The sequence below is a fragment of the Notamacropus eugenii genome, chromosome 4, assembly GCF_028372415.1.
Source record: "Notamacropus eugenii isolate mMacEug1 chromosome 4, mMacEug1.pri_v2, whole genome shotgun sequence".
NCBI lineage: Eukaryota > Metazoa > Chordata > Mammalia > Diprotodontia > Macropodidae > Notamacropus > Notamacropus eugenii.
In genome coordinates this window covers 57422832-57448767 of record NC_092875.1, presented here as the reverse complement: position 1 = coordinate 57448767, position 25936 = coordinate 57422832, and the positions used below count along the sequence as shown (strand labels likewise).

The window sequence follows — 25936 nt, the reverse complement described above, 5'->3', positions numbered from 1 at the left end:
ACCTGGAGCATAATAGGCTCCTAATAAGTACTTCCTTATTGGATTCATTGACCCAATGAGGAAACTGAGGCTCAGAGAAATTAAGTGGCTTGCCCAGGGTCAAACATTTTGTAAATGGCAGAGCCAGGACTTGAACCCAGGTCTAATGACTCCAAGATCTTTCCACTATACCATGGGATTTTCCCTCCATTTTTTGCCTCCATTTATTTCCCCATCATGCTTTCTATCATCTTTCTTAGTGTCAGCCTCAATAATAGCCTGTTTTCTCCCTAGGTTCTCTAAAGAGCTCTGGGGCAGGGGCGGGGCAAAGCAAGAGGTGTCACGTGGGGTCAGGGCTCACTTGCAAGGAAGCCCAGTAGCCCTGGGTGGCTGACTCAGGTGCACAGCAGAAAACAGAGGTAAGGATAAAGAAAAGGTTTCCTGGTAGGGGTCTTACAGTTGAGCCCAGAACTATGAACAGGGATCTTTGGATGGGAGGCAGGATGAGAGTTCGGATATGAGTGGGCAGAGATACAGGGTGACTGAGGATTGACCTCTTAGAACTGATGTCGCCCTATCTCATCTTGTCATTGACCCCCACAGTGGGAGTGCTCATCATCTTCCATGTCTGACTTTCCTTTACCATCTTGTCCCCATAGGAGATGGAGATGCCTGTCTCTCCAGGGTCCCAGGCCAAGGTTGCTTCCCCACTAGCTTCCTACCGCTGGCGGAGAGGGGGAGACAAGTCATCAGGGGCCTCCAGATGGGGCCGATTTCAAGGCTGGGGCCGAGCCCTGAGTAACCCTGAGACCTTAGAGCCACCAGCCAGCAGGGCCCCTCAACGGTCTCTCTTCCGCCGGGCTGCTTCTGCCTCTCCCTCTGCCTCTGCCTCTACCTCTACCTCTACCTCTGCCTCTGCCTCCGCCAAGGAGTCAGGAGGAGGCTGGAATTGGAAGCTCTATAAGTACCTTCGCCCTGGGAGTCAGCAGCACCCACCTGAGCATGTGTCTGGATCCGAACAGGAGGCAGTCCCAGAATCAGCACTGGGTAAGGATGACTTAGCCCACAGTGTGCCTGGATACTCAGGCATAGCCCACTGTGCTCTACCCCAGAGAGGGCTACCTTTGATAGACCATCTCCAAGGATTTGGGAATCCAAAAGGTCCCAGATTACCTCCATCCCCACATATAGTTCTCCACACCCACCAGGGACTTGTTCTAAGGGCCTAATGTGGGGATAGGGAGTTCTTTGGGCTCATAAATCTCCAAGTTTCTGCATAGACCCCAAACATAGTCAAAACTTAAGAGAATTCTCTTCAGGGAATCTTATCCCCAGGTACCTCGCCCCTCAGACCACAGCCTTTGCCCCACTTAAAAACCTATGTAAAAGCACAGATAATTCTAGGTTTTTACAAACCAAAGAGGCTAGCTAGGAAACCGGATGCCTGGGTTCCCTCCTCTCTGAACAGGATAAGGAGAAAGAGCCACCTCATCACCCTTTCTAATACACAGGAAGTTGTGGGGAGAGCTAGGAGAGGAAGTGGTTGAGACTGAATCTGCCCCTTCTTTACTACTTGTCTTTGGCAGGGTGTTGGGGAAGGCAGAGGGTGAGCAGGCAAATGCCTCCAATCTGGACTTCTTTAGAGGGATGATGGAAAAAGACAGACGATGCCTGGGTGTCTCCTTTTGGGGGTAGTTGTGACAGCTAGCAAATGAGACAAGCTAGAGAAAGAGGGTCCAGGTACTTGGATTTGTCATATTCTAAGGGCACAAAGTCACACGGGGTCAAGAAACTGAGAAAGGATGAGGTTCCTAAACCATCACTACTGCCAGGAAAGTCTTCTGATGTCTAAAAGCCAGGGAGCAGGGGAATAAATTAATGAGAGTTGTGACTGACTCCTTGCCCGGACCTCACTCTTATGGCTTTGGGGTATAAATGCCTCAGATGATATTTGGTCAGGGGTCTGTGTGTCCAATCTGCCCACCTGCATCCTTCACCTTTGATTCTGTATTAGGATTTCCTCTTTAGGGGGCCAAGACTGATTCATCTGCTTAGGAAGATACTCAGGAAAAGAGGCCCTCCGTCCTTACTCTGGATGACGATAATAAACCCTATGGCACAATGGTAAAGGCACTTGACTGCCACCTTTCCCTTACTTCCACAACTCCAGGTGCTGCCAGTTCCATGTTCACAGGGTCTCTCCCTCCTACTCCTTCTTCTCAACTCCCAAGCTACCATCTTAGCCAACACCTTACCAACTCTTGCTTGGACTGTTTGTTGCAGGTGCCTCCTAATTAGCTTTCCTGTCTCCAGGAGCTCCCTTCTCTGACCATGGAACCACAGATTCTAATCCCTTCTGTACCAGCTTCCAGAAGCATCTTTCATAGACCCACTTCACAGGATTTAGAGATGGTCTCAAAGATCGTCTGTCCAATGCCCTTATTATACAGATAAGAAAACTAAGGCCCACAGACCTTAAGGGCTTTCTTGTCACATTGTACATAGTGGACCTGTCATTGGACTTGTAATCCAGTGCTCTAATTCCAGCTCTGATCAAGTCTTTCTCCTGTGCAAATACCTATTATGGCTTTCTGTTGCCTACAGGATATTATTACCAGTATCTTATTTCCTATCATATTGAAATATCATAGGTGTTTAATTAAACATTTTTTAAAAATTCAGTTTAGTCCTCTACTCTTCTCTCCTTGTCTTTCTTCTTCTTTTCCTCTCCCCTTCCTCTCTTCTCTCCTTTCCTCCCTCTCTCTCTCCTTCCCTTCCCTTTCTCTCTTCTCTTCTTCCCTTCTTTTCTCTTTTCTCCTCTTCTCTCCTCTCCTCTTCCTTCCTTTCCTCTCCAAACCCTGCCCATTCTTCAAGGCCTAATCTAAAGTCACTTCCTCTAGCCAAGCCCTTCTCAAAAAGTTTGTTTTTTCTATAATCATGCAAAATAACTTCCTGCATCAGCCAAAAAGAAAGGAAAAGAAAAAGAGGATACAATTTGCTCCTAAATCCATCTGCCATATGGAGGTAGAAAGCACATTTCACCATGAGTCCTTTGGAATTGTGATTCAAGACCTCAAAATTTTCATTGCCAATGTTACCCCTTTCATTCAGGCTCTTATTAACCTTGGCCTCAATGCTTGTAATAATCTTTTAATTGTTTCCTTACCTCCAGTCTTACCCTTTTGCAACCAATCTGCCCTTCACGTCACTGCCAGATTATTTTTTCTACAGCATAGGGCTGCTTTTGGGATCACTCCAGTGTTCAAAAACTTTCTGTGACTCTTCAATGGAATCAGCAGGTGCTTCTGAGAAGGGCCAAGGTTGAGAGGGCAGGGCTTTCATCTCTATCAGCTAGAAAGTGGAGAAGTTAATCCCTTCCAGACCACACTTTTCTCATGTAACTGGACCAGTTCAGGTGTATGTAATCTTCCCACTGGTCACTGCCTTTCTCACCCCACTCCTCTTCACGTTAGTGTCTGGGGATTTTGCCCAGGACTCTTGCATTCAAAACAATTTAGCTTGGCTACAGAAAAAGGGAAAAAAGTTCCTGTGGCTTTAGGCTAGGGGCAATGGTGCAGATAAACATGGATCTCTTCATGTGTTATTTTAGGGAGCTTAAGTGTGCAGGTTATTGATAAAAAAAAACATTATCATTAGATCCTCTTTCATCCACATAACTTTTAGTCAATCAATAAACATTTATTAAGCACTTTCCATACTCTAGGAACTGTGCTAAGTGCTGGGGATACAAAGAAAGGCAAAAGATAGTCCTTGCTTTCAAGGAGCTCACAGTTTAATGAGGGAGACAACATGCAAAAAACTATTTGCAAATGAGCTATATATATGGGGAAAATAGTAAATAATAAGCAGTAGGAAAGAATTAGGATTATTGAGAATTGGGAAAGGCTTTTTGTAGAAAGTGTGATTTTAGAGCACTCAGGGAATTCCTAAACATTCAGTAAGAGATATAGATCTCGAACCTGCTTAAATTCTGTGTATTAAATTTAGCCACTGACATCTAAGCCCCACTTGGACTCTCTATATAGAATTAAAGATATGCATGACTCAAAAGCAATTAATATCAATCTTATCTTCACCTAGAAATAATTATCTTTGGAGTATGATTGAAAACAGCAAGTTATTTCCCATCAATACTTCTGCTGTCACTCTCTTAATTCCTCCATAGAACTCTGTCTCTCTAGTCTCTGTCCCTTCATCGAAATATCACAGAATAATGTCAATGCTCCTGCCATGAAAGAAACCTCACTCCCTGGCTCAGACCTATTGTAGTACAATTTCTTGCTGGATCTGGGAAGACCACAAATTCTAAGAGTTACTATTGATGATTCCAAAGCTCTTTCTTCTGCCTGCGGGGGGCATTAGTCTGACCCCTCTGAGTAGCACTCCTTCTTTGGTTTAAAATTTTTAAGTCCCATGCAGAATCAGCTTTAGTACACTTGGAATTTGAAATTATAACACAAATGCACATCATTACTTAACAGAACTATGATGACTAACAGTATCCTAGGTAATTCCCTTAAGATAGCATTCACCACAAATGTGCCTCAACAATACTTGCAATAGACATAGCACAACGTAAAACATGTCTTGACAGACTGCTTCAGTGGCTACAGGTCTAAATTATGGGCATGGCATAATACATGCATACATCACAAGAGTACATGCATACATCATAAGAGTACATACGTACATCACAAGAGTACATTCATGTGTATAAGACAATATAATGGCACTTACACTTAAAATAATGACAACAATTAGTCATCTGACAAAATAGGAAAATATGTAAACCAACAAAACTATGTGATATTACTAACAGCAAAACTAAGCTGTGTTAACAAAACAAAGGAGTTATGACGATCCATGCAGAATTCTAAAGAAAAAGCAAAGAGACAGTGAATTTAGGAGTTAAACATGTCTGAAATGGACAGAAAAGTCAGAAAGTAGGGAGAGAATCACATCAGCAGTCCTTTGAATTCTTGGAGAACAATTCCATCACCTCTCAGCAGGATTCTTTCAATGAGCTCTAGATATTCACTGTCAGTACCCATTCAAACTGTCTCTCGTGCTGCTGCTGCTGCTGCTCTCTTAATTCCTTCACAGACTCCTTCCTGTCTGTCTCTCTCTCCACTCTCTCCCTCTATCTGTCACAGAGACCTTCCAAAGCTCCCATTGTGGCAGAAATTCTGCCCTCCAGTTCAAACCCAAGAGTCCAGTGTCTTCCTGGGGTTGGAAAGACTATAAATTCCAGAGTCCCTCGCAACAACTAACTCCTTTACAGGAGAATTAGTCTCACCTGTCTAAATACCCTGTTATATCTATAGGATAACAGCAGCAACAAATTTATTTGCCTGTATTTTAAGGTCCTCTACAATTTAACCTACCATTATAGACTTATTTTAAATTACTTCCCATAACATACTTTGTTCCACCAACCAGACTGGTTGTTATCTGATTTCACCCTTCTCTCTGCCACCTCCATGCATTCTAATAGGTCCCCCCACCCCAATGTCTAGACTTTGCCTTTATCCTATCCTATCTTGCGCCAGAGTTATCAGTACATGGTCTTATGCTTCCTATTGTGCTAAGGAACTGTATATTACCAGCATCTAGGGCTTTGCGTACAGTAAAACGTAAACAAATATTAGCTCAGTGGTCAGATTATTGGGTCAAATCAAGTAAACAAAGTCAACGAGTATTCACTAAAGTGTCAGCTTATGTGTGCTAAGCTCTGGGGATACAAAGAAAGGCAAAAAGATAGCCCCTGTCTCAAGGAGCTCATCGTCTAATGGGAGAGACCACATGTAAACAACTAGGTAGAAACAAGATACATACAGCATAAAGTGGAGATAATCTCAAAAAATAGGCACTAGAATTAAGGGAGGCTAGAAAAGTTTTCTTGCAGAAGGTGGGACTTCAGCTGAGACTTAAAGGAAGTCACGAAGCAGAGATAAAGAGGGAGGTTGTTCCAGACATGAGGGACAAGCCAGTGCAAAGGCTCATGGGTGGGAGATGGAGTGTAATGTTTGAGGAACAGCAAAGAGTATGTCACAGGATAATAGCATACATAGAGAATAGAATGAAATGTAATTGGAAAAAATAAGTAAAAAAAGAATATCAGCTTTACAAGTACAAGATGGAGAAAGTATAGTTAGGCAACAGTTGTCTGAAAAAGACTTGAAGGTAGTAGTAGATTGCAAGATAAAAATGAATCGATATGGTGATATTAGCAGCCAAAAAACCTATTAAAATTTTTAAGCTGCATTCAAAGTGATATAGTTTCCACTGTTCTCTGTCTTTCTCTGATCACATCTGTTCAACTCTAGAAAAAGCAGTGGATGAGGTAGAGATCATCCAGGGGACAGTGGCCAGAAAGGTGAATGGACTGAATTACACTCTGCATGAGAACTGTTTAACCTGTACAAGAGAATACTTAGTGGAGACACAGCAACTGTTTTCATGTTATACTAAAAAGAAATAAGACTTATTTTCATTGACTTGAGAGGGTAAATCCAGGAATAATGGGCGAAGTCTTCAAGCAAAGGCTGGATGATGATTTATTGGGTATGTAGTGGTGAGGGCTCCTTTTTGGGGGTTGAAGTTGGACGATATGGCTGCTGAAGTGTCTTCCAGCTCTAAGGTTCTTTCTGTTCATCGAACTGAGTCTTGAAGGCATAGAAGCAGACATAGGAAGAGAGTAACTATCTGTTTGATTAGAGCCAAGTATTCACACAGACTGAGAAATAATACAGCTGGAAAAGTATTGGGGGGGAGAGGAAGTCATAGGGTGGAGAACCTTGAATGACAGGCTAAGGAGGTTGTATCTTTTGCTATATAGGGGAATCCCAGAGGTGAGGCAGCAAGCAATTATTAAGCAGTTACTGTATGTTAGGTCCTGTCCTGAGGGGTGGGAATTCACATACATACAAAAAGAAAGAGAGTCCCTTTCCTCTGAGGAGTTCCATTTTAATGAGAGAAGACAATACATAAAAAGGAGCTGGAAAACTGGCAAAAAGGGTGGAGGAGAGAATGGTGTCAGTCTAAAAAGTTGGAAGCATAGCCATGAAGAGAATAAGGGATGGCAGGTCTGGGTCCCTCCCCGCAATGGGATATTTCAGGGTGAGAAGGCTACAGTGGGAGGATGGATGAGAGAGAAAAGTCACATGATCAGTTAATGGAAGATACTGGACAAGAACCTAGGTCTTCTTACTCCTAGTTCAAAACTTGTTTTTCTCACTCCTCTGCTCTCGGAAGACAGAGACTATATCTTCTTGCATCTTTTGGGAAAGTTAGGTTAACTCTCCAAGTCTCAGATTCCTCATCTGCAAAATGGAAATTCTATGTACTTCTAAAGGAAAGCACTTTGCAGACCCTACAGGATTATATAAATGTTGGCTCCGGCTCCTTACGATCATCATCCCCTTCCCCGTCCCATGTTGGATGATAATAGCTCCTGGACTCTGAGCAGAGGGAGGGGCAAAGATGAAGCCAGGGCAGGGAGCAGTCTACTTGGGAACTGGGCAATGTCCAGCAGGTGGGAGGAGATGGTCTTTTCCTGGAATGGTTCACACTGGATGGCTAGTGAGTTGCATTCCAATTCTGAAATTCTGGGTTTCTGTCACCTTGTTGAGTTGATAGCACAAGCAGGAGCAGAATTTCAGAATACTTTGAAAGAACAAAAATGGGGATCTTCAGGCCTTCCTGGGTTGTTTAGAAGACAAGATGAAGCAGCGTGTGTGAAATACTTTAATGCTGGCAGCTGTTGCTGTGTTCGTTGTCACTGCTGTCCCTATCATCATTGTCATGGTCACCTGCATGTTCTCTGCCCAGATCCCCTGCCTGTGATCCAGCGTATCCCTGAGGCCCCCACTGCCGATGCTCCAGTCTGGGACATCAGCAGCTTTACCTTCCTGGATGGGAAACTGCTACTTCTGGGGAGAGAGGAGGAGGTAAAGGGGAACTGGAGAGGGGTTGCTAAGAGGCAGGGAGATCAATGGGGTGGGGGAGAGGGAGGCAGAGGAAGGATAAGGCAGAAGAGAAGGAGAGCTGAAAGAAGGCTTGGGTTCAGAATTGAGAATTGGTTGATGGGGGAGCCGAAGTGGGAGCTGGACCAGATGCAAAAGGAATGAAAGGAGTTTTTCTATCTGTAAATAGGCTTCGGGGAGACACCTTCCCAGGGCAGAGAGTGTGGGCTCTGAGGGCAGTGTGCAGCTGATATCCGGAGGGGCCAAAGAGCCAGGTGAGTTGTGTTGGGAGAGAGGAGGACTAAGATAGGATTCAAAACTGGTTCATGGTGGGGTGGGAAAAGGAAGCTAGTGTGGACCTGAGAGGGGAGAGATGACACATATACACCAGACTAAGGGAACCTGGAAAAAAAAGGGTGCCAGGACCCTGGACATCTTCTCCAGGCTCCCAATTATACTTCCCTTTACAGAGCAGAGTCTGAGAAGAGGTGAGTCCGAGGCCACCAGTGCCAACCAGGGCTACAACGTGAGGGTGAGACTCAAATGCAGGGATGGGTAGGTGGAGACCCTGGGGGACCCTACAGTCCAAACTCTGACCTCTCCTCCCTATCACCCTACAATCCCCAGGGTTTGCTGTGGAAGAGGTTCAAGGAGAAGAAGAAGGGGAAAGCTGGAAGCACTGGGACAGGGTAAGGACTTCATGGAGCAGTGGAAAGCAAAGAGTCTTGGATTTGAAGTCAGTATATCTGCCTTTAAGGCCTAATCTTCAGAGCTGTGGCTCTGGGCAAGGCACTTCACTTGTTTAAGCCTCAGTGTTTTCATCTGTAAAATAGGAATAATAATGCTTGCACAATCCACCTCACTTAGTTAACATTTACCCACAGAAATATAAGATATGACTGATGAAGTCAGGTAGGAAAGAAGGGGAAGGGATACCACCCCCAGAGCATATTGAGAATGTGTGCCCACAATCCCAGGCCTCTGAGATCGCACAAGGCAGGGTAGTAAAGCTGGCTACCTGCCAGTGATTTCACCCAGCACACATATACATAGACAGACCCAGGTTCTTTTGTATCTTGGGTCACATGAGAACTCGTGCTCCAACCCCAGAGCCAAGAGTAGAAATTTTTGAACCTGGATAAATAGCACAAAATACACCCTCCATTCAGTTGGGGTGGAGGAGGGAATGACAGAGACCCCAGGGTACCAAAAGCCTACTGCTAAGGAGGCTGCCACTTTGTATATGGAGGTGGGGGTGGGTGGGGAAGGCTTGTCCTGGAGAAGCTGACCCTGCCCATCTGGCAGCTTCCTAGTTTAACCAATTCTTCTTGCTACCAAGATGATAAACTCAGTTGTTTGTAAGCTACTATAGACCTGAAAGTTGTGTTAATGCTTCTCTAAATTCAGTTGCCCTGGTAAAGTCCTGATGCCCTATCCAAGTCACAACTCCATGCTGTCCCTCCCTTCTGAGTCAGTCCAACTCTTCCAAGGGCAGTAAGTGCTATCCTACAAAGAGTGTCAGTCAGTCAGTCAATGAGCAATTATTCAGCATTTCTGACATCCCAGACACCAGGGCTAAGCACTAGGAATTCAAAGACAGAGCACAGATTATGGACAAGCCAGGAAAACACGGAGCTGGATTAGATGAACTTGGATATAGCATCCTACCTCAGACACTTGTCAGCTGTGTGATCCTGGACAATCACTTTACCTATGTGAGCTACAATGTCCCCATTTATAAAATGGAGTTGTTGTAAGAATCTGATAATATATGTTGGGTTGTGTTGGTCTCTTTTTGAGTTCATTTGGGGTTTTCTCACAAAGATACTGGAGTGGTTTGCCATTTCCTCCTCTGGATCATTTTACAGACAAGGAAACTGAGACAAATAGGGTTAAGTGACTTGCCCACTCTGAGGCTGGATTTGAACTCAGGTCTTCCTGACTCCAGGCCCAGTAATCTATCTACCATGCTACCTAGCTGCCTGGTGTATGGAGCAGTACTTTATAAATCTTACAGAGCTATATAAATGTAAACTACAATTGTAATAATAATTTTTATTATAAATCTGGAGGGTTCTCTCAATGGGAGGCAGCTATGCTGAGGATAACTGGAGTTGCCCAGAAAGGGTGTTGGGGTATTGGCCCCTTCAACCTCAGATTCCAATTCTCCACCAGGTGCCCTAGTGCCCGGGGCTCCCAAGAGTCCCTGGTAAATGAAGGACCCATCAAAGAGCTGGACCTGAGTAGTGAGCAAAATGTGCAAGTGTGGCCCCTGCATCCCAGCCTCCTTGGGGAGCCGTACTGCTTTCAGGTATGAGAGCACAGGGGGCCAGGTGGGCATACTTTTTCCTACCCTCCACCCACAGATTATCCTTCCTTTGAGTCTTGCATGCCTACCCCTTATACTTCCACTTCCCTCCTAAAGGGGGTCCCCTCCCTCCTCTCAGGTAACCTGGCCCAGTGGGAGTCGATGTTTCTCCTGTGGCTCAGCAGCCGAGAGGGATCGATGGATTGAGGATCTGCGCCAGAGCTTGCAACCCCACCAGGTCAGTACTTGGGACCCCGACCTGGCCTCAGATTCAATTTGGATAGCCAATCCAAGCCTCAAATTCAGGGCAGATGTAGGGAGCCAGCCTGTCAGGAAAAAATACTATCTTAAGTGCTTTCTTAAGTAATCAGAAAGAGAAATCAGAACCACGGAATAGCTTGAAGAGGCAGCAGAATACACAAAGTCAGAGGTGGGAGGATTCTTAGAATGAGCTGTCAGAGATGGGAGACACCTTAGAACACAGTGTCAGAGCTAGGAGGACTCTTAGAACACAGAGTGTCAGAGCCAGGAAAACCCTTAGAACATACAGTGTCAGAGCTGAGAAGGCCCTTGGAACAGAGGATGTCAGAGCTGGGAGGGCCCTTAGAACATAGGGGGATCAGAGCTGGGAAAATCCTTAGTATACAGATTGTCAGAGCCAGGAGGACTGTTAAAACAAACTGTCAAAGGTGGGAGGGCCTTTAGAACCCAGAATGTTCATGTTATAGACAACTTGTCTAATACATGAGCTATGGAAATAGTAGGTTTATCTAGGCCTTTGGTTGGCACCAAGAATAACACTGAACTCAATGCAAGATTGCTAAAATATGTCCGGAGGTGGTCACCTAACCTCTACTTGAACACCTCCAGTAATGGGGATCTCATCACCTAAGGAGGGGGTACATACCATTATTGATGACCAACTCTCACTGTAGGAAGTTATTCCTGAAATTTGTCTCTCAGTGACTCTGCTCCCTGCTCCTCGCCACCATTGTTCCTAGATCTCCATTCCAAGTTAACGCAGAAGGCTATTCCCTTTGCCCTCTGCCTAGCCCCAAACTTTCCTCTCTCTCTTCTCTCTGCAGGAAAGCCAAGAAAGGGAAGAGACATGGCTGAGTGTATGGGTTCATGAGGCCAAGGGACTCCAACAGGGTAGCTCTCTAGGCCTTCGGGTGGAGCTGTGGCTGGATGGGGCCTTGTTGGCCCGTACAGCTGCTCGGCCTGGGCCTCACTTCTGGGCAGAGCGCTTCCACTTTGAAGCACTGCCCCCTGCCCGCCATCTTTCCCTTCGATTGCGCCAGGCTGACCGGGACCTGGGCAATGTGTCACTGGCACTAACTGAGTTAGGACCGATGGGAGGGGGTCTTGAGCGATGGTTCCCTCTAGAAGGTGGACCTTCAGGAGCAGCCTTGAGGGCACGGGTTAGGGCACGCTGTCTGCGGATACTACCCACGGAACGCTACAAGGAATTGGCAGAGTTCCTCACCTTTCACTATCCAGAACTGTGCCATGCCCTGGAGCCCCAGCTGTCTGCCCAGGCCAAAGAAGAGTTGGCAGCTACCATGGTCCGCGTGCTGCATGGCACAGGAAAAGCCCAGGTAGGAGAGAGGGTGCTGAAGGGTGAAGCTGGCTGGGGAGAGGACTTGTCGAGAGGAGCTGGCCCTAACTATCTGGAAGCTTCCTATTTTAACTACTTATTCTTGTTAACTAGATGTTGAGTTTAGTTATTTCTATACTACTACAGGCCTGAAAGTAGTGACAGCGGCCATATAAATTCAGTCACCTGGACAAAGCTCTTTTTACTCCACCCAATCTCACCCTTCTTTCCCCTTCTCCACAGTGAGTCAGTATAATCCTCCAAAAGGCAATAATATATACTCTACTACAGACAGAATGAAAACTATTGACAAGCCTGGCAAATAAAAGGATATAGGGCAGGTATTGGTGAATTGGTTTGGTCTGGACGCTGTATCCAGCTGTAGAATAGTAGCCATAGTACCTGAGCTAGAGTCAGGATGATCTGGATTTAAATCCTGCCTCAGACACTTGCTAGATTTGTGACCCTGGACAAGTCACTTAACCTCCCTGTGCCTCAGTTTCCCCAACTGCAAAAAGTGATAGTTGTAAATTCAGTGTTATAATATTGGTCACAGAGGATTAGAACTAGAAAGTTCATTATCCTTTCTACACCCTCCCCTACTACACTGATGAAGACCTCTTCTCATACTTTACTACATGAGCTCCCTCTCTCCACATCTCACAGACTCTTGATGTATTCCCCCAATTTGTTTTCCTTTACTCCAGTCTTTGATCAAGAGATGGCCCTTCTTGCTACATCTCCTCTATATGTATCATTAATTCGACCCCTCCTCTCTTCTTCAGCAAATCACCCCCATAATCATCCTCTCTCTCTTGTCTTAAAACTTTCCTTATCTCCAAGTTCCTTCCCTATTGCCTGCAAACATGTCCAAGTCTCTCCCATTCTTAAAAATCCCTCTCTTGACCCTATCCACCCCTCAAGCTATATTTCTCTTTCCTTTCTCAGCCAAATTCCTAGGAAAAACCCCACCACACTCAGTACCTACACTTTTCTCTCCTCTCACTCTTCTCAAACCTTTGCATTCTGGTTTGGATTTCATCCCTTCACAGAAACTATTCTCTCCAAAGTTACCAGTGATCTCTTAATTGCCAAATCTGATGGCCTTTTTTTCAGTTTCCTTTTTCAATTCTCATCCTTCTTGACATCTTTGAATCATTTCATGCTGTTACACACCTTCTTCTCCTAGATTCTATCTTCCTCTTGGTTTTTTTATGAAACTGCTCTTTCCTTGTTTCACTCCCTATCCGTTTGACTGTTCCTTGTTAGTATCCTTTGCTGGTTCATCACCTATATTCCACCCCTTAACTAAGGCTCTGTCCAAGCCTCATCTCTCCCAACACTGTCTCTTGGAGATTATCATCTCTATGATCTTGAATGTCAGATCTATCTATCCAATCTTAGGCTTCATCCTGATCTTCACTCCCACGGGATGTATGCCTATTAGACATTCAAAGGGGATATCCTATAGGTCTCTCAAACTCAACATGTCTGAAACAGAACCCATTATCTTTCCTCTAAATTTCATCCCTCTTCCAAAACTTCCTATCATTACCAAGGGCAGGCACCACTATCCTTCCAATCACTGTTTCAAAACCTCAAGGTCATCCTTACTCCTCATTCATCCTACATAACCAATCAGTTATCAAACCTTGTTGATCCTGTTTCTACAATATCCCTCACTTTTACCCATTTTCTCTAGTCATATTGTCATCACATTAGTTAAGGTCTTAATCACTTAAACCCATGCTGCTGTTACATTTTCCTAATTGGTCTTCTTGCTTCAGATCTCTCCCCACTACAATCCACATTCCACATGACTGCTAATGTGATTTTCCTAAAGCACGTGTCTGACCATGTCACTCCTATTCAATAAACTTGAGAGCCCCATTTAGAACTAAATAGAAATGCCTTGATTTGGCTTTTGAAGCCTGCTGCAACCTAGCACCACCCTACCTTTCCGGCCTAATTGTGCACTACTCCCTTTCATGCACACGATAGCCAGATTGACTTCCTTCTTGTTTCTCACACATGGTTCCTCACTCCTTCTCCTTTCCACTTACCCTACTCCATGCTGGGAATATTTATCCTCCATGTTTCTGCCACTTAGAATCCCTACCTTCCTTCCAGGCTCAGTCTGAGCATCAACCTATGCATGAGCCTTTCCTGATACCCGTAGTGACTGGGGGATAGGGATGTCCTTAGCTGTATTCTGAGGTCACAGCTCACATTCCTGGCTGCAGGCACTAGTGACAGACCTGGGTTTGGAGGAGCTGACCCATTGTGGAGGGAGAGAAGCGTTGCTGTTCCGAGAGAACACGCTGGCTACAAAGGCCATTGATGAGTACATGAAGCTGGTGGGACAGAACTACCTGCATGAGACACTAGGTAAGGGTTTGAAAGGGAGAACGGGGTCTGTGGGTTAGCTTCCAGGGGCCACTGAGGAGGAGGGAGGTACCTTGAAGGGGTGGGATTGGTAGGGAAGGAAGGGAAAGGCAAGAAGAAAGGTGCTAAGTCTGGACTCTGCCTGTCCTCCCTGCTCCACGTCTGTGCTACAGGAGGGGCTGTGGGACGTCTCTGTGCCTCTGAAGACGGCTGTGAAGTAGACCCTAGCAAGTGCCCTGGGCCAGCCCTGGCCCAGCACCAGGTCACCCTGAGGCAAAGTTGTGAGGATGTCTTCCTCAGCATCACCCGCTCCTCTGAGTGAGCCCAACCCCTAATATCTGCCACTTGTCCCCCAGGGAGAGGGGGTGGTCTGACTTCTTCCCTTGGTTCCTCACACTCAGCACATTTGTGACCATTCTGGGTATTTCCTCAACCAGAATCTGCCATTGTGCTCTCTCATCCAGTGACCCTGATCTGCGATATCCTATCTCCTCGTCCCTCAACTTCTTCCAGATCTTTCTGCCTCTTACTCTTCTCTTAGCCCTTACTTCCTTTCCACACAGTTCCCTTTCCTGTTCAGATTCATCATGCATCTCTCAAGACCCTAACTCCCTTTCTCCATACATTGCACTCTCACCTCCTGACCACTCATCCCAATTGATCCCACAGTTGGTTTCCAGCTGAACTAAGTGCTGTGTTCTCGAGCTGGTGGGCAGCATGCCAGGAGCGTGGAGCTGAGCCTCTGGGAGAGAGGCTGGTTTGTGCCTCACTCTTTCTGAGATTCCTGTGTCCAGCCATCATGTCCCCGAGTCTCTTTGGCCTTGCCCATGAGTACCCAGGCCCTGGCCTGGCTCGGACCCTTACCCTCGTCGCCAAGGTCATTCAGAACCTTGCCAACCGAGCTCCGTAAGTCAACAGTCATCTGGTCAACAAGTTTTTATTAGACAATTGCTACGTGTTAGGCATTGTGCTAAGTGCCAGGGATACAAAGAAAGGGCAAAAAAAAAAAATAAGTCCTTGCCCTAAAGAAGTTCACATTCTAATGGGGGAATCAGGATGTAAATAATGAGATACATGCAAGATATATACAGAGTAGATGAAGATAATCTGAGAGGGGAAGCCAATAGAGGTTAGGGTGGAGGAAGGAGAAGGAAAAGGTCTGCCTCAAGGAAAAACCAAGAGGTAGAGGGGAAGAGGAAGGAGGGTATTCTATGGAACACGGCCAGTGAAAAGGTACAGAGATGGAAAAAGGAATATCATGTTCAAGAACTGCAAAGCAGGCTTGGACACTGGTCTGGGGAAGAAGGACACAATGGGAGGGGAGGGTCAGTGCAAGTGAAGGGGAGAGATAGGCCTTCCCCTCTGACTGCTGTTGGGGACTATCTCTTGCTACCTCCAGGTTTGGGGAGAAGGAAGGTTACATGAGCTTCATGAATGATTTCTTAGAGCAACACAGCTCAGCCATGCAGTGCTTCCTGGTCCAAGTGGCCTGTGGGGATGGGGAAAGGGCCCCTAGTGGCTATCAGGGCAGTGGAGACCTGGCCAGAGGCCTGGCCATCCTGCATGTTCAGCTGCGCACTATCTTCTCCGATCTGGACCAGGTATGCACACCTGCCTCTGGCACCTCTACCTGACCACTCAATCGAATTCTTTCTCCTGGCCTCCTCTCATGGTCTCTCTGGCCTCTGGCCCATGGATTAACCTAGTCCATCCCAGAGTCCAGTACCCCAAACTCAGGCTCTTGGGACTGGAGCTTAGAATCCAGTCTAGTCTAGAATCTAGAGCTCAGAGCTTAAGCTAGCCCAAACTGCAGCCTGAGACTTCATGAAATGACCAGGGGACTATTGGTAGGGAAGATGAGAAGGTTGGTCAGGACCTACCTCCTAATAGTGATCTCCCTGGTAGCCAACACAGGAGAGCCTGGAACCATTGCCCACCATACTTCAAGCCATTGAGGAAGGCCGCCCCGTACCTGTATCTGTTAGCATGCGCCCCCATGCTACCAACATCAGGGCCCAGGTCCATGCAAGGTAACCTGGCCTGGGGACAGGAATCATGGAGGATCTGCTAGGGGGGCATGGAAATTTGGGAGAGAAGTTTGGTTTATGAATGGAACAGGGGTCATGATCAAGATTGGAATTAGTAACAGGGTAAGGAACTGGATTTAGGGTCAGGGTTTGGGTTGTGATTAGATTCAGGATTTGGTTTCTGAGTCCAGAATGGAATCAAGATTTGGAATGGCATCAGGGTGATGGTAAGGACTGAATTATGGGCTGCATTTTGGGTGAGGATCAAGCTTAAGTTTAGGTTGTAATCATGGGTCAGGATTAGGGGTAGAGTTGCCATCTTGATCAGAGGTCAAGAACCTTCTATTGGGACATATTGCAGCTCCTCAGAGAAGCCAGGCTTCCTGCCCCCCAGGGACCTCTCCAAGCACACTCCTCTCATCTCAAAGAGTCAGTCCCTCAGAAGCATACAGGGCCGGGGCCAGGGTGAGGAACAGCCTGCCAAAAGACTACGTCGCCGTATCCAGCGTACTCAGAGTGTCCCTGCCTCCCGGACTGCCAGTCCCCATACCTCTGGGCCCTTGTCCCGGACAAGGCCCAAGGACTCCCTTCAAAAAGGTTCCCCAAGCCAGGGCCACTCTAGGCTTGGAGCTTCTGCTTCCCTGCCTAGAAAGTCATCTGTACCCTGGCAGCGCTTCCTGGAGAAACCACATGAAGTGGACCATAGAATTTGCACCCACCGACTCCCTGGGAAGGTAATGACCTAGCTTGTGACCTACAAACACCAGACAAGCAGAGGACTCTGGTGGCTGGACCCCTCCTATTCCACTCTCTGGGCTTTCTTCCCATCACACATTCCTCTCCTCTCTGCCAGGGACAGCTGGCAGAGCTTCGGCAGGAGATAGTCTCCCTGTGTGACCAGCAGAGAGTGTTAGCTCGACAGCTGGAAGCCCTAACCAGTGAGACCCAGACCCTTGGGGAACAACAGAAGAAGCTACTTGGCCAACTGGAACAGATTCAAAGCCAGTTCAGGACCAGGTGAGCATCTTTCCTGGTTCTACCCCCACCCCCACCCCCATCTGCCCAATCCCTGCCCTTCCCATTCCCATCCTAACATCTGGATACTGGTCAGCACCTTTTCCTGTATGTTCTTCCCACCTGAAAACCTGGGGTAGGAGAAAGCCCTGAATAGCTTTCTCCCTCTCCTAGTCACCCAGCTCCTCCTCCTGGAGTTTGGAGATTGGGGAAGTTTGGGGGTCTAAAAGGACTGTTTCTTGGGGCAGGGCTCAGAAGGTGGATGCTGGGTGTAGCCCAGGCCCCCAGAGCAGGAGCAGTGATTATGCCAGTCTGGAGAGTTTGGTAAGAATTCTGTTTCATTCAGCAAACTTTGATTAAGGCACTGCATTAGGCTGGAAGAGGCTGGTGGGAAGTGGAAATGGAGACAAAGATGGGCCCCAGTTTCAGCTCTCTATGATCTCAAAATCTTACTGGAGGCATGATGCAAACATACAAATTAGTATAATACAAGGCAGAATGTGATCAGGGCCGAGGAAAGGCAGCTCAGGGGAGCAGAGAGAGCCCTGGACTGGATTTGGGTTTCAATATATCTCCATTTACTAGCTGGGTAAACTTGATCATTCTGCTCCTCTGGGTCTCAATTTCTCATCTTCAACAGGTCTCTTCCAGCTCTGACATTTAGGGACTCGTGGAGAGGTCTATACAAAGGGCATTAATAAAATCAGAGTGGGAGAGAAATGGAAAAAGTGACCAGTCTTTGGGGGCTTGGGCAGCTGGTCTTAAGCCACATATGCAGTTGTCTCCACCTTTACTCTTCTCTTACTACTCCCTTCCTACCTTTCTGAACCTAGGAGCACCGCCTGGCTGACCTTGAGAGGTCACATGCTCAGCTGGTACATTGGATGCAGGATCAGCAAAAAGTTCCTAGGATGCAGATTCAATCCCCGAAGATACCCTGCACCAATGGAGATGCCACTTGACTCTGTCCAGGGCCAGTCTGAGCTTCTATGTGGGCACTGATGTGGGACAGAGGCAGCTTGCAAAACATGGGAACCAAGGTGCAGCCCTGGGCTGCCAGCATTTTCTTTCTCCACTGCCTGTTCACCTTCCCCCTTCAGTCTCCTCAGTTCTGCTCACTTCTGTTCCTGTCCTTTTGACCTTAAGGAGGGAAGGAGGGGCAGAACGAGGCATGATAAGCTGTGACTGATAGGGTCCCCAGCACAGAACTTTACACCATAAAATTGTGGATTAAAATAAAGGTCCTTTTTGATCAGCATGGAGCAAAATGTTATTAGAGCTGGAATGGGTTAGGATTCCCTGGGTCTTCCTTCTTTGGGGGCCACCTTTGTTGTTCATTTTTCTCATGGCTGGTCCAGAACATTGGAAATTTGAGATCCAAATAATCCAAAGAGCTGCCCAAATTTAGTGTAGTGGAAGGTATGCTGGATTTGGAGTGCAAAAACCCAGGTTCACATCCTGATTCTGACACTTGCTAGCTGAGTAACATTGGAGTAGCTCAACTTCTCTGAGCCTCAGTAAATTGAAGGACGTGTACTAGATTGACCTCCATGATCTTATAAATGGGCTGATTTGGGAAGCATAGGGTGCTCCCACAGAAGAGGTCTTCATTCAAAGCCTGGATGACCACTTGCCCTGTATGTCACAGAGGTGATCCTTATTCAGGGGCAGATTGAACTGAATCTAGGCTTCTGAGTGGCTAGTTTATTCTAATTCAGTTGGCCTGGACAGGATAACAACTCAATGCTGCCTCTCCTGACCTCTAGAAGAGGCTATTGGTAGAAGATTCCTCAGTTTTCTCCCTGTCACCACCACCCTGTCTCCCCCACACCATAAACCAATCTAATAAGCACTTATCAAATTTATAGAACATTTGGGATGTGAAAGACCTTGGGCATGGTGCTGGGATACAGAAACAAAAATGAGACAGCCCTTGTTCTCAAGCAGCTTACACTGTGGGGAAAGGGAGGAGCAGCTAAGAATATATGTGATATGAGGAGGGAGAGGTCACCAACTAGGGCAATCAGGAAAGATTCCCTGTAGTAGGTGGCCCATGAGATGAACCTTGAAGAAAACTAAGGGTTTTCAGAGGCATTGCATGAAGGAGAAGGAACAAATCAGAGAGTTCTTTGGTTCCTTCTTGAAACCCACATCTATATCATGTTCCTTTGAACCCCCATGATACTTCATTATTCCACATTTTACATGGCACTTGAACATTTACAAAGCTTTTTTCCCAATAGCCTTCTGAGGTGTTTTGTCTTTTTTTAATACATGAGGACATTGGGATCAGATGGGGAATTGACTTGTCTAAGGTCACAAAAATGGTAAATAGATCACAGGGTATTGGAATCTACAGTGAGATTCCTATAGTTTTTCTCCTGAAGCATCTCTGTCCACAGACCTGTATCTGTCTCTTTGTACCTTCCATGTCCCTTTTCACATTCTGCCTTATATTATGACTAATTATTAATATTGTATTATAGTTACTTGCATGAGTGTCTTATCAGGCCTCAAGACTGTCAGCTCCTTGAAGGCATGGACTGTGCCATGTTGATTTTTCCCTCTATTCATGCCAGTACAGGGCTCTGAAACCTAGATTGCCAGGCCTGAGCTGATGGGGTAAATGGGGGTGATGCCTCAGGCCAGGTAAAAGAGAGCAGCTGACAGCCCTTTCTTTCCCCCTCCTGCATCTACAGGAACTTATAAAGGTGCATGTTAGGGGTAGGTGCTGGGAAGACAGGCTCCCCTTCTTCTCTTCTCTCTCTGAGCAAAAACCAGATGAGAACCACTGAAGTCTGAGTCTGGGAGAAATGGTCAGAAGAGGGAGGCTGTGGCTTCGGGGAGGGGGACCTGGGGACCACTGGAACCACAACACAAAAGCCTTGGAGGCAGAAGAAGACTGTGTACCTTGGTCACTTGTGTAGCACTGTGCAAGGCTTTTAACCTCTCAGGACCTCAGTTCCTCCACCAGAAAAATGGAGAGAACGCTATTACTTCAAGGAAAAGGCTTTTCTTTTATGAACTGGGAGGGGAAGGGGCAGAATGGCCCATGTTAGATTGAATAATTTTGAGTTTTTGAGGTAACAGGAGCCCTGTCTGAACTAGTTGTATTTCTTTATTTTCTGCATTATCAATCAGTCAATAATCAATAGAAAAAATGTGTGTGTGTGTGTGTGTGCCAATCACTATGTTAAGCAACTAGGGAGGTAAAGGAAGGTAAAAACAATCCCTGCTATTGGGGGAAGAAAAAAGAAATCTGCATGATAATTTTGCTGTATATTTGAAAGAACAGCAAGATGCGCATAGTAGATTTGCAGTTTCATACGTAATCATCTTTATTGTACTGTGTTTTGGAAATGCTTGTTTTATTCCATAAATTAAAAAAAACAAACCATCCCTGCCTTCAAGGAGCTTACAGCCTAAGGGGTTGACAGTGGGTAAATAACTAGGTATAAACAAAAAAAAAGAAGGACCTTAGAGGGGAGCCTCTGACAGCTGGGGAGAAGGGGAAAAGCCAACCTGGAAGCCAGAGACTCTAAAAAGCAGGGGTGAGGAGGGAGAGCTTTCCAGGAAAGGGGAACAGTCATGCAAAGGCTGAAAGGGGGGAAATGGAGGGTCTTACACAAGGAACAGCAGTAGGCCTGTTCATAGAGTGTGCGGAAGATATTAAAATATAACAAGACTGGGAAAGTCAGAAAGGCCCAGGTAGTAAAGACCCTCAAATACCAAACAAAGGATTTCTATTTGAGCCTGGATGTACACTTAGAGTTTACTAAGCAGAGGCAGAGGAGCCATAGTCAGTGCTGTGCTTTGGGAGCCCACCAGGATACATGGGCAGGATTCTAAACATTTATTAAGTGCTGACTCTGCACCAGACATTGTGCAAGGCATTGGGACTAGAGAGCTAACAATAAAAACGGAGCCTGTCCTCCAACAGCTTCCAATATCCTGATATAGGGCAGCTATGAAACATACGCTGATAAATACAGAATCTACACTAAGCGATTTAAGGAGGAAGAGAGACCTGACAGCTGGGGGAATCGGGAAAGATTCCAAAGGAAATCTGACAGGCTTCAAGATGGAAATGACAAGGTAGGGTCCTCCAGACATGGGAGATGAGCTGTGTAGAGCCAAGGAAATGGGAATGCCACAAAGGAAGAGTGAATAGGCCCACTCACCTGGAACATGGAGGGCATGAAGGGGAATAATATGAAATGACTAGAAAGGGAGGTGGGATTTAAAATAGAGGGATTTCAAGACAAGCTTTATCGCAAAGATGAGATTGGGAGCCACTGGAGATGTTTTTAGTAGGGGAATAACATGGTCAGATCTGTGTTTTAGGAATATCAAATTGCTATTTACATAGAGAATGGATTGGAGACGGTAAGAGACTGAAGACTGGAAGGCCAATTAGCAATTTACTAAAGTAGTTCAGGCAAGAGGTGATGGGAGCCTAAATTAGGGTAAAAGCTCCGTGACTACAGAGAAAGGGCACATCTGGCTAAGTAGCATGGTGGTCAGAGTGCTCGGCCTGGATTCAGGATAGGTTCAAATCTGGCCTCTGATACTTACTAGGTACATGACCCTGGGCAAGTCACTTGACCTCTACTTCAATTTACTCATCTGTAAAATGGGGAGAATGCTAGCACCTACCTTTCAGGGTTGTTGTGAGTTTGAGATAGTATTTATAAAGTACCTTGCAGATCTTAAAATGCTACAAAAATGCTACAGTTATTATGTAAGAGAGATTGTGGAAGTATTAGCCAAGACCTGATAACTGCTTATACCTAGCATATAAGGAGAAAGAAGAGTCGAGAATGTGCCAAGGCTGTGAATCTTGACGAATGGAAGGATAGTGCTGTCTATAATAAAGACACAAAGGTTTTTGGAAGAAAGATGTCAAGTTAGTGATGCCTATGGGACATAAAATACAGAACTGCAGTTCTGGACAGAGATTACTGCTGGAATATATAGATTTGGCAATCTAGAGCCTCAAGGGACAAGTTTGCAGGGGAAAAGGTAATGATCCAGCAAAGGAGATACATACATACAGGAAGAGAACCACTTTGTAGAATCTCTGGCTTCCTTAAATACTCAGTTCAGGTATTACCAGCAAAGAGGTTACTAGTGCCTCATGTAGTATCTACTTTGTACCTATCTCATGATAGCTATGAATGCATGTTTTCTCCCCCTATAGAATATAAGCTTCTTAAGAGCATGGACTGTTTTACTTTCTGCTAACCTTGGAGCTGGCTCTTTCCATTCAGAGATAGTCAGAAACCAGATTGCAAAGGATTGTGAATTGAGTGGAAGGTGAAGAAACAGAAGTAAAGAGTATGATTCTTCTCAGAATTTTAGCTGTAAAAGGTAGGAGAGATTTAGGATGATAGTCTGAGGGGAGAACAAGGACAAGTCAAGGTTTAAAGGTTGGGAAATTTGGTCAAGTTTGTAGGCAAAGAGTAAGAAACCAGTGAATAAAGAGTGATTGAAGATGAGAAGAGAGGGCTAGATCAATAAGGCAAGCACTCAGAAGAGACGGAGAAAATGAGATCAAGAGAACAAGTAATTGGGTTGACCTTGACAAGCAGAAAGGTCACTTCTTGTGCCTTCAGGGACAAAGGGAACTCCTGCAAAGGAAGGGGAATGGGAGATGATGGAGGACTTTTAAAGTGGAGTGGGGGAAAAGAGAGACTTGGTCAACAGAGAGTCTCTATTTTTCTCCATGAAAGAGAAAGAGAAGTCTTCTCCTGAGAGCAAGAGACAAGGAAAGAGGCTTTGGAAGGGAAAAAAATGTTTGGAAAACTGCGATAACCAGTAAGAGACAAATCAGAGTTGCCCCCGAAGTTGTAGGAGTCTAAGTGAAATTTAAATTTGAATGGCCTAACTGTGTAGGGAAAGTAGTTGACTCAGCCCTGTGATCTTTTCCAGTAGCAATCAGCTGTAGTCAAGAGAAAGGAGGAGGTGGATAGTAGAAGTAGCTGAGAGCTGGGCTTTAACAAAAACAAAGAAGTAAGAGATTCAGGGGCAGAAGACAGTGTATGGTTGAACATACTAATGATGAGGTCAAAAATGTGACAGGAAGGAATGAGAGAACATGGAGAAACTGAAAGTCACAATACAGAATGAACAGAGATGGAAGGGTTGGGGAGAGTGATCAGGGAGAGGACCATAGAGTCATAGCTCTGGAGCTTAAAGGAACCTCAGAGGCCAGTTTCAGAGTTTAGGATCATGGAGGTAGTTCAATTAGGAGTGACAGTGAGATCAAGGGTTATCTTGATCACATATTTAGAGGTGGATGCTTTGGATTAGAGGCAGAGGTCTTTACAGCAGCTATTTAACAAAAGTTTTCTGAATTAAATACGCTCAAGAATCTCGGGTAGAAGATGGTACAGTGGAAGAACCATGGGTTTGGAGTCAGAGAACCTAGGTCTGACTCCTTGCTCTGCTACTTACTAATTGCATGTACTTGAACAAATTTTTCCCTAGGCCTCAGTTTCCACACTGGTAAAGGACTTGGACTAAATAATCTCTTAAGGACCCTTCTAGTTCTGAATTCTAAGATATGCCTTCCTCATCTGAGTGCCAAAAAGGACTCCAGCTCACAGGGAATGGGCTGAGAGACAGGCTTGCGTACCATAGCTATATCAGAATACTTTATAGTCTAAACTGTGGTAGGGAACCTTGGACCTCAGATGCAGCCTTTTGACTGAGTGTAAGTTTTACAGAACAAATCTTTTTATTAAGAGGATTTGTTCTGAGAAGTTTGGATTCAGTCAAAGGCTCAACTTGAGGACCTAGAGGGCCATGTTTGGCCTGGAGACTCTGGGTTCCCCACTCCTGGTTTAGACATTAAAAATTGGGACCCATTCTGAAGCTGAGCAAATTTTCTTTTTCTTTGAATTCCTAATGACATTCCCCTAGTGACAATTCTTACAATTATAGAATCTCAAAGTTGGAAGAGATCTCAGAGGTCATTGATTTCATCTTTAGCTGAAACAAAAATTCAACTACCACCTATTTGGTGAGTGATCATTCAATCTTTGCTTGAAGACCTCCACCAGTGAAGACTCCTAGGAGGGTGAGCGGGATCTAAAAGATTTTTGGGGCAGCTCTAATTGTGAGAAAGGCTTTTCTCACAGAGAGGCAGCACTTAGTGGACAAAGAGGAATAGCCTAGGAGTTAAGACCTAGGTTCACAATCAGCCTTGGATACCTTCTGGCTGTGTGACCCTGGGCAAGTCCACTAATTTCTCCAGGAAGACAGCACAATCAATCCAAAATAGAGGCAGCTCTTCGTTGGGAGGGTTTCCTATGCCAGTGAAATCACACACATACACACACACACACACACACACACACACACACAAAGTTCAAAAATTGAACTTAAATCTGTCTCTCTGCAATTTCCCCCTGCCCTTCCCCTTCCCTCAATGATCCCAGTGATGTATTCTGGAACCAAGCAGTTCAAATCGAATCAGTCTTCCTTGTGAAACCCTTTCAAATACTTGAAGCCAGGTGCCCCGTTCTTCAGATGTCCTGTCCAGGTTAAACAGCCCCCTTTCTTCAGTGTTCCAGGTATGTCATGTTCTCTAGGCCCTGGTGGAACGGAACTCTAGTTCTAGGGTTTGACAGCGCTCTGAGAACCAGATCCGCTCGCTTAGCCGTGGAACAGCTTTTCAGCCTCCCTTTCTCGGTGTTGTTTCCATTAGAAGGTAAGCGCCCAGAGGGCTGGGAATATCTTTTTCTTTATGCTCGTGTTTGTACCGCAAGCTTGGCACAGCACCAGACACGTGGGAAGCCTGGAATAGAAATGCACGTGGGCTTGGCTGGCTTAGACGACACCAAAGATCTTGCCCCACCCCCATCTCCAAATTCAGGTGCCCAGGTCCTCCTGCCTTCCTCCCTAAGATGTGGTGACCGGAGCTGATTACAAGGGTCCAGATGTGGTTCTGAGCCAGGTAGGGGGGGAGGGGAGCTCCTCCCTGGGTGGGCGCCCAATGCCTTTTGGCTGTCACGTGCCACGGATAATTTCCTACATGGGGGTTAGGTAAACCGAGGCACAGAGTGATGGAGGTTCCCTCTGACTCTCCCCACTCCTCTCCCCACCGCCCCATTCTGCTGTCATTGTAACAGGTGCCATATTTTTGGCTTTGGTAAAAAGTTGGGAAGTGCAAAGAGCAGCAGGTGCCCCTTTTTAGACCCCCAGAGAAAACCCAGACAGGGAGGAAGGCGGTCCAGGAGTCTGGGTCTGGATCTGGAGCTCAAGGACTTGGCTTTGAACACGGCCAGGCCACTTACTTGCTTCGTGACCTTGGGTTAGTCACTTGCCTTCTTCTGGGCTGCACTCTTCTCCTCTGTAAAATGAGAGGGTTGGATGATTTCTTAAAGGTCCCTTCCAGAGCCAGGAGCACTCCTAAAGGACTGCGGCCCCTTTAAGTCGGCAGATGTCCTAGCCACTCTGAACATGGCGGCGCGCTACCTGCCACACCCCTTCTTTACCCCCCTACCCCAAAGGGAAACCGCGGCGGCGACTGGGGGGACGGGAGGGGGCGGGGGGGGGGGGGGGGGAAGTGACCCCGACCTCCCCAACATGGCGTCACGACGGGGCTGTCGCGCTGAGGTCACGGCGGCGCGCCGGG

At 46.2% G+C, this 25936-nt stretch overlaps 1 protein-coding gene and 1 long non-coding RNA gene across 3 annotated transcripts; one reads left to right on the top strand and one right to left on the bottom strand.

Moving 5' to 3' along the window:
* Positions 1-333: 333 nt before the first annotated feature.
* Positions 334-18553, top strand: RASAL3 (RAS protein activator like 3). Of its 2 annotated transcripts, XM_072601184.1 has the most exons (18): positions 334-398; positions 639-1026; positions 7831-7949; positions 8155-8239; positions 8435-8496; positions 8592-8653; positions 10140-10275; positions 10412-10510; positions 11358-11870; positions 14113-14257; positions 14428-14572; positions 14924-15160; positions 15654-15855; positions 16160-16284; positions 16643-17015; positions 17135-17298; positions 17544-17619; positions 18129-18553. In XM_072601184.1, exons 2-18 carry the CDS (start codon positions 642-644, stop codon positions 18255-18257), a joined length of 3057 nt encoding a protein of 1018 aa, XP_072457285.1. In that variant the 5' UTR covers positions 334-398; positions 639-641; the 3' UTR covers positions 18258-18553. The 2 variants fall into 2 exon arrangements, with proteins under 2 accessions (XP_072457285.1, XP_072457286.1); XM_072601185.1 differs by lacking the exon at positions 17544-17619.
* Positions 18554-20604: 2051 nt separating this feature from the next.
* On the bottom strand, positions 20605-25838 carry LOC140499579 (uncharacterized). The gene is made up of 2 exons (XR_011965487.1): positions 25596-25838; positions 20605-25096 (listed from the first exon to the last, which is right to left on the bottom strand). It is a non-coding gene; the product is annotated as an uncharacterized lncRNA (long non-coding RNA).
* Positions 25839-25936: the final 98 nt, after the last annotated feature.